The 8,642-nt window shown below is 52.8% G+C and overlaps 1 protein-coding gene across 12 annotated transcripts in view; it reads left to right on the forward strand.

Moving 5' to 3' along the window:
- The window catches only part of DMTN (dematin actin binding protein), a 34,211-nt gene extending 30,174 nt beyond the window's left edge, over positions 1-4,037 (forward strand). For 8 of the 12 annotated variants that reach the window (XM_023216662.2, XM_023216666.1, XM_023216664.2 and 5 more), the window contains 6 exons: positions 1,711-1,775; positions 1,932-1,980; positions 2,138-2,145; positions 2,325-2,390; positions 2,633-2,713; positions 2,865-4,037. In XM_023216662.2, the coding sequence (XP_023072430.1) occupies positions 1,711-1,775; positions 1,932-1,980; positions 2,138-2,145; positions 2,325-2,390; positions 2,633-2,713; positions 2,865-2,978 (383 nt within the window). In that variant the 3' untranslated portion in view covers positions 2,979-4,037. The remainder of the gene's footprint in view (positions 1-1,710; positions 1,776-1,931; positions 1,981-2,137; positions 2,146-2,324; positions 2,391-2,632; positions 2,714-2,864) is intronic. The other 4 variants (XM_023216669.2, XM_023216670.2, XM_023216671.3 and 1 more) reach the window with 1 other exon arrangement.
- The last annotated feature ends 4,605 nt before the right edge of the window (positions 4,038-8,642 follow it).

Raw genomic sequence — 8,642 nt, forward strand, 5'->3', positions numbered from 1 at the left:
CAAGCAATCCTCCCACCTCGGCCTCCCAAAGTGCTGGGATTACAGGCTTGAGCCACCGTGCCCGGCCAGACTTTTTTTTTTTTTGTCTGTTTTTGTTTTTGTTTTTTTGAGATGGAGTCTCGCTCTGTCACCCAGGCTGGAGTGCAGTGGCCCGATCTTGGCTCACTGCAAGCTCCACCTCCCAGGTTCACGCCATTCTCCTGCTCAGAGTAGTTGGGACTACAGGCGCCTGCCACCATGCCCGGCTAATTTGTTTTTGTATTTTTAGTAGAGACAGGATTTCACCGTGTTAGCCAGGATGGTCTCGATCTCCTGACCTTATGATCCACCCACATTGGCCTCCCAAAGTGCTGGGATTACAGGTGTGCACCACAGAGCCCGGCATAATGTCAGACTTTTAAAATTTGCTTAGTTGGTTTACGCTTGTAATCTCAGCACTTTGGGAAGCCAAGGTGGGAGGATTGCTTGAGCCCAGGAGTTCAAGACCATCCTGGGTACCGTAGTGAGGCCTGGTTTCTAAAAAAAAAAAAAAAATTAGCTGGGCTTGATGGTGCATGCCCCTAGTCCCAACTACTGAGGAGGCTGAGATGGGAGAATCACTTGAGCCTGGGAGGTTGAGGCTACAGTTAAGCTATAATCACACCGCTGCACTTCAGCCTGGGTGACAGACTGAGACCCTATCTCAAAAATAAATAAATAAACAAATATGAGTATTAGCTGAGCAGGTGGCCCGTGCCTGTAGCCCCAGTACTAGGGAGGCAAAGGCAGGAGGATCACTTGAGTCCAGGAGCTCAGGTTCAGCCTGGGCAACATAGTGTGAGACCCTATCTCAATCAAAAATTTTTGGCCAGGTGCAGTGTATTTTTTAATAGAGACAGGGTTTCTCCATGTTGGTTAGGGTAGTCTTGAACTCCCAACCTCAGGTGATCTGCCCACCTTGGCCTCCCAAAGTGCTGGGATTACAGGCATGAGCCCCCATGCCTGGCCAAAAAAAAATTTTTTTTTTTTAGATTTCATTACTAACATTGTTTTTTTTTTTTTTTGAGACAGAGTCTTGCTATGTCGCCGGGGCTGGAGTGCTGTGGCCGGATCTCAGCTCACTGCAAGCTCCGCCTCCCGGGTTTACGCCATTCTCCTGCCTCAGCCTCCCGAGTAGCTGGGACTACAGGTGCCCGCCACCTCGCCCAGCTAGTTTTTGTATTTTTTAGTAGAGACGGGGTTTCACCGTGTTAGCCAGGATGGTCTCGATCTCCTGACCTCGTGATCCGCCCGTCTCGGCCTCCCAAAGTGCTGGGATTACAGGCTTGAGCCACCGCGCCCGGCCTAACATTGTTAATAATATTATAATAATGTAATTATTGTGATTCCATTTTAGATTTCTTTGTGTATCCCAGAGGTTCATTTTCTGATGTGAGCCTTGGCTTCGGCTGACTCAATTTGCACATCAGGCATTGGGCCCAATTGTATATTTGGGCCACTTCTAGTTGGAGAGAAGAGGGATGGTGGTAGAGACAACTGAGCATCGCCAGCACTGTATTGCTTGCTGAGGGTGACCAGTCAGAGCTGGGAGCTAGCAGAAGCCTGCCAGGTTCCCTCCAGCATGACCCCTTCCTGCCCTGCCCCAGGTGTGGAAGGCCAGCGAGGGAGCTCTCTCAGAAAGGGCTGTCAGGGCCAAAGGAACTGAACCCAGGACCTTTTGCTCTCTTCCAGCCTTGCACCAGGGAACGTCTAAATCTTCCTCTCTCCCCGCCTACGGCAGGACCACCCTGAGCCGGGTAAGGTCTCGGGACCAGAGATAGGGAGGGGCGTGCATATGGGGTGCTGAGGGACTGAGCCACTTGGGCACCCTCAGGGAGCGGGAGGCCCCCAAAGTGAAGGGGACCAAAGGTGAATATCCCCAACTGCCTCTGATTCCTTTGTGTCCTTTCTAGTTACAGTCCACAGAGTTCAGCCCATCAGGGAGTGAGACTGGAAGCCCAGGTGAGAAGTGGGCCCTGGTGCCGGCATCTGGGGAAGGGACTTACACGGGTCCCTGGGCATCCGGGGTCTGGGCTGTGGGCAGGGGTCTGGTGAGGTCAGATGTGTTGGCCTGCTGACCTCAGAGCTGCCTCTGAACCATGCCCGTTCTCTCCCACAGGCCTGCAGGTGAGTGCCTCCTGGAGGGGAACAGGCGGAGCACCAGAAGCCGGGTCCTGGCGCCTGGAAGTGTCAGGGGAAGGGGGGTGTGGGGCCACAGAGTTGCCTGGTGAAGAAGAAGAAGTCGGGGTAAGGCTGGGAAGGTCTCCCTGCCCCACTCTGGCTCACTGCGGCTTTGGTCTCCCCAGAACGGAGAGGGCCAGAGGGGGAGGATGGACCGGGGGAACTCCCTGCCCTGTGTGCTGGAGCAGAAGGTGAGGGGCAGGGGACACAAGCGCCTATAGCGGGGCGGGAGGCTGGGGAGATGCCAGGCAAGTGGAATGCGCTGTGGGGTCTTCCTGGTGTTGAAGATGGGAGGGATGGCAGGGAAGTTGGGGGAGACAGAAGGCAAGATGGCATGAACCCCAGTGGCCTCTGCAGGTTGATGTGGGGGGCCTAGGGAGTCAAAGGACAGGACATTCTGTGAACCTAAGATTGCCCCTCCCCCCACTCCCAGATCTATCCCTACGAAATGCTAGTGGTGACCAACAAGGGGCGAACCAAGCTGCCACCAGGGGTGGATCGGATGCGGCTTGAGGTAGGCAAGGAAGATGCCCTGGATGGGTGCGGGGCTGTCCACGGGCACTCTCCTGCCTGGGAGAACACCCGGAGCCTCTTTGAGTGAGTGTCCCCTAGGTCACTGGGCACAGCCCCCACCCCACGCTGAGCTGCCCGATTCCCCCATGCAGAGGCATCTGTCTGCCGAGGACTTCTCACGGGTATTTGCCATGTCCCCGGAAGAGTTTGGCAAGCTGGCTCTGTGGAAGCGGAATGAGCTCAAGAAGAAGGCTTCTCTCTTCTGATGGCCCCCACCTGCTCCGGGACGGCCCCCTTACCCCTGCTGCTTCAGGGTTCTTCCCCGGCGGGTTGGGAGGGGCAGGGGGTGGCGTGGAAGTGCGGTGGGTTCCTTTCCTCAGGTAGAGGGGGGGCCAAGACCTCTGCAGTCCTGGGCAGTGAGCTACGGACTTTCTTCCCCCTCACAAGCCTGGGGGCCTCCTGCTCTCGTCCCTGACCCTCCCTGCACAGGGCAAAGCCAGCGGGGGTTCCGGCACACAGAGTTCATGTTTGCACCGTCTCCCCACCCCTCACCCCAGAGGGTGAGGAGGAATGAGGGGCATTGGTGGTTAGGCCTGTTGGCTGTCTTGAACAGCTGGAGGGAAGATGCAGGGGTGGGAAGCGGCCAGGCAGAAAGAGCTCCAGGCTCTGGTGTCGCCCACCCATCCCTCCCACACTCACTCCTGACAGCTTTCCCGCACTGCAGCCTCCTGCTCCTCTGATGCTAGTGGGAACAGGCCCCAGCTCAGCCTCCAGCAGGGAGGTCGCCTCCCCACTTCAGCTTGCCCTGACCTCTACTCGCAACCCCCGAGCTTCGAAGCCTCTTGCTTCAGCCCTGCGGCTTCCCCAGAAGCCTGGGCTTAGGGTGGAGATGCCGCCTACACATGACCCTGGCCCTCCACCTGCCTCCGGGCCACGAAATGGGAATTCCAGCACCAAGCCAGGCACCGGGCAGAAGCTGGGCCTTCCGCCTCCCTTGGATGGGGTCAAGAGGCCAGGCCTGGCACATTTTGGAGTGTCCTAGCTACCAGCTGTCACCCACACCCACGCACCCCCCACACACTATGCTCTCTCAAGAATGTAATTTATTGGGGCCCCCCCAGCTGCTTTCCTCACCTGCCCCTGCCCTACCTTACACCCCCAGCTTGACTTCTTTCCAGTCCACGTGTGTATATAATGATATCTATATTTTTGCCCAGGTCTGGGTATTGCTCCTGCCCAGACCCTGGCATCCCTTTCCACTGTGTGTGTGACCATGCTGGGGGAGGGGACTCTGCTTGGAATTAAAAGGTTGCATTGGGTCCCTACATCTGTCCTTTCCTTATGAGCCACCAGACCTGGGTGAACGAGACAAGCCATAGCAGGCGGAGGGAAGCCCTGGGAGTCAGGGTTCCAATGCAGGCGCCACCTAGGGCTGGAGGGGTGGAGACGCAGTCCCTCAGTACTCTTCCTCCAAGCCTGGGCCCAGAAGCAGGGGCGGTCTAGACAGACCTGTCTGCCTCTCCTTCAGGGACTCTGTGATGGGGGCAGGAGCCCTCGAGTTTGGGGCCAGAGGGAACTCACACCTCAGGGAGGGGCCTGGTAGGGAACTGGCTGGGAGGAAAGACTGCCCCAGCCCTCCACCAAATCCCGACGTGCTTGCCTTGGTGGCCAAGCTCAACATCGGACATGGTTGTCCCTCCCAAGGGGCAGGGTGCTCATGGTTCAATGGGGAGGCCAAACACAGAAAAGGTCAGCAGATATGAATGTGTGGTGAGCTGATCCCCAAGAATCAGGCAGGGGCAACTAAGGAACGGAGAAATGGCAGTTGGAGGATGAGTCAAGTGGAGGCCAAGGGAGGAAGACGGGAATCTGGTCTGGTTGACTTGGCAAGGCCTCCCAAGGGGAACAGACAGGGAATTGCGTGTTGCGGGCAGGGGGTGGCAGAGGGGCTGCAGATCTGACGTAAAGACCAGAAGGAGGACTGCCTGCAGGTGTGGGTGCTTATGTGGAGAGGGGCCGCCCCCACCTGGCTGGAGCAGAACCATGTGTGGGCACATGAAGAAGCGGTAAGAGGGACCAGGTGAGTTGGAGGGTACGCAACTTGTGAACCTGAGACTGGAGTTCACTCAGGCCTGGCCTGAGTCCCCTAGTTGAGTTCCTAGCCCCTGCGGCTGAAATAAGCAAAGTGGATAAGAATCCCTCAAATGTGAACGATTATTTTACATTGTAGGAGTTCTGTTGCATCCACAACATCATTTTATCCCTTCAGCAAACCTATGAGGTCAACAAGACAGATCACTGTCATCTTCTTAGCAAACGAGAAAATGTTGGGACAGAGACATTTCCTCTGAAGTCCAGCATGGCAGGAAACCAATGAGTGGAGAACGGAGGCAGCATTCAGGTTTCTAGGGCTTTCCCAATAGGTACTGTTGTCTGTGAAGGAGAAGCAGAGGAGGGCAGACTAGGAGGGGCAGAAAGAGAGAAATGGTTTCTGCACACATACCCAATACTAGGCATTCAGAAACTGCTGAGGGGCTTACCCTGCTCTGAGCATGAGGAACACAGCAGTGACCAGGCTGGCATGCCCCCTGTCCACAAAGAGCTCCCAGGCTGTTCGGGAAAATGTCGAGGTCATTGAACCCTAAGGGGTGCTGGAGACAGGGTTTGGGAACCGTATATAGTAGGGGCAGGTTTGACCCTAGGTCCTAAAGGATTTTCAGTTCATGAGAATTTAGAGCATATATATGATGGGATACTACTCAGCCACAGAAAGGAATGAATTAATGGTATTTGTAGCAACCTGGATGAGATTGGAGACTATTATTCTAAGTGAAGTAACTCAGGAATGGAAAACCAAACATCATATGTTCTCATAAGTGGGAGCTAAGCTATGAGGATTCAAAGGCATAAGAATGTCACAAAGGACCAGGCGCAGTGGCTCCCGCCTGTAATCCTAGCACTTTCGGAGGCCAATGCGGGAGGATTGCCTAGGCTCAGAAGTTCGAGACCAGCCTGGGCAACATGGCGAAACCCCATCTCTACTAAAAATACAAAAAATTAACTGGGTGTGGTGGCACACGCCGGTAAATCCAAGCTACTCAGGAGGCTGAGGCACGAGAATCGCTTGAACCTGGGAAGCAGAGGTTGCAGTGGGCCGAGATCACGCCACTGCACTCCAGCCTGGGCGACAGAGCAAGACTGTCACAAAAAACAAACAAAAAACCCACGATGGACTCTGGGGACTTGGGGAAAGGGTGGGAAAGGGTCGAGGGATAAAAGACTACAAATTGGGTACAGTGTATACTGCTCGGGTGATGGGTGCACCAAAATCTCACAAATCATTACTGAAGAACTTATTCATGTAACCAAACACCACCTGTTCTCCAATAACCTATGGAAAAAGAAAAAAAAAAAAAAAAGGCTAGGCGCGGTGGCTCACGCCTATAATCCCAGCACTTTGGGAGGCCAAGGCAGGTGGATCCCCTGAGGTCAGGAGTTTGAGGCCAGCCTGGCCAACATGGTGAAAACCCATCTCTACTAAAAAAACAAACAAACAAACAAAAAACTTACAGCAGCTCAGAGTGGAGCTCTCTGTCCCTAAAACAGGAAGTGCCTCTCAGTGCCTCCTCCCCACAATACATACATAAATAAAAAATAAAAAAATTAAACTGTGAGCAAATTCTTTCACATTGAGAGTCATTGACTATATGGCTTTTTTTTTTGAGACGGAGTTTCTGTCTTGTCATTCAGGCTGCAGTGACAATTAATGCTAATTAATACAATGCTAATTAATACAAGCTAAGTGCTAATTAATACAAAAAATTAGCCAGGCGTGGTGGCAGGCACTTGTAGTCCCACCTACTTGTGAGGCTGAGGCAGGAGAATGGCACGAACCCGGGAGGCGGAGCTTGCAGTGAGCGGAGACCGCACCACTGCACTCCAGCCTGGGTGACAGTGCGAGACCCCGTCTCAAAAAAAAAAAAAAAAAAAGAATACATAAAACCCAGTTTACCATGAAATCATCTTCAAGTCTTCATTTAAGCTAATAGGAGAGGCTTTATTCAAAGATCTTCCCCTAAATGGGCTAATCTGACATCCGAATTTAATAAAACATCACGGTCTCTGATACTTCTGGAATATAACACATGCAGTGTGTACACTGACTTTTACTAGAGTTTTTAAAATAACATTTCAAAAGTTACGTCGAATAAAAGGTGATGAACTCCTGATGTACTTTCATTATCCCCTAGAGTCCTCTGAGTCATGCTGAAGGGAAGCAAGCTGATTTGATCTATCCAGCCTGCGTCCTTTACCTGTGAGGAGGTAGGCCTAGAAATCTGCAGAGACTGGACTGGAACTCTCACCTGTCAGAGAACTGAGGTCCCAATCAATTCTCACTCGGCCTGGACTTGGCCGAACCCTGGCCACCCTGGCTCAGAGTCTGGACTGCAGGCTCCACACCACAGCACAGAGCCCACCCTGGGCAGGTCAGCATTTCCTGTGCCTCAGCCTCACTGGGTCCTAAAAGGTGAGGTGGGTCCTGTGAAGCCGGAGACCCCAAAACTCTAGATTCTATAATTCTGACAGGGGCTATTCTTCCTTCCCAAGGGAAACTGATTCCTTTCCTTCTCGTCATATGTCAGTGATTAGCAGAGACACTATGTTTTTGTTTTTGTTTTTTTTAGAGACACTATCTTGCTGTCACCCAGTCTGGACTGCAGTGGCACGATCATAGCTCATTGCAGTCTCAAACTCCTGGGTTCAAGTGATCCTCCTCCCACCTCAGCCTCCGGAGTAGCTTGGACTACAGGTGCATACCACCACATCTTGCTAATTTTTTTTTTTTTTCCGAGACAGGATCTTGCTATGTTGCCCAGGCTGGTCAACAGTCTTGGCCTCCTAAAGTGCTAGGATTTCAGGCTTGAGCCACCACACTCAGCTGCAGAAACTTTCTTTTTTTTTTTTTTTCACACGGGGTCTCACTCTGTTGCCCGGGCTGGAGTGCAGTGGCATGATCTTGGCTCACTGCAACCTCTGCCTCCCGGGTTCAAGTGATTCTCCCCCCTTAGCTTCCCAAGTAGCTGAGACTACAGGTACTTACCACCACGCCTGGCTAATTTTCTGTATTTTTAGTAAAGACAGGTTTCACCATATTGGCCAGGCTGGTCTCAAACTCCTGGCCTCAAGTGATAAACCCGCCTTGGCCTCCCAAAATGCTGGGATTACAGGTGTGAGCCAACGCCCACAGCTCATAAACATTTTCTGATAGCCATGTCAAAAAAGTAAAAGCAACACGTGAAATTAATTTTAACAATATACGTTATTTAACCCAACACCTCTAATAGTCATTTCAATATGTAATCAATATAAGCCATGATTACTGCAGTTTCACATTCTTTCCTTTCTTACTCTATCTTCCAAATCGGGGTGTGCTTGGCATTGCACATCTTGGTTGGGACCAGCACATTGCAGGAGCTCATCAGCCCATGTGCCTGGGGCTACCTGAGACTTCAATTCAGGAGGAATTGTAATTCCCCCTCGAAAACAGCCCCTTAGCTCCCGCCTTAATCCCAGCTACTCAGGAGGCCCTGGCAGGAGGGTTGCTTGAGGCCAGGAGCTCAGATCAGCTGAGGCAGCACAGTGAGACCTCCCCTCCCAGGAAAAAACAAAAACAAAAACAATTGGCCAGGCATGGTGGCGCACCTGTGGTCACGGCTACTCTGGAGGCCAGGGTTGGAGGATCGCAAGAGTCCAGGAGTTGGAGGCTGCAATGAGCGGAGATCGCGCCACTACACTACAGTCTGGGCAACCGAGTGAGACCCTGTCTCGAAAGAAAGGAAAGAAAGAAAGAAACAACAACAAAAAACCCCTCCCAGCCAACTCTCAGGGCCCACCGCTGGCGGTCCCCAACCCCCTACCCCGGCCCGACC

Source organism: Piliocolobus tephrosceles, chromosome 7, assembly GCF_002776525.5.
Source record: "Piliocolobus tephrosceles isolate RC106 chromosome 7, ASM277652v3, whole genome shotgun sequence".
NCBI lineage: Eukaryota > Metazoa > Chordata > Mammalia > Primates > Cercopithecidae > Piliocolobus > Piliocolobus tephrosceles.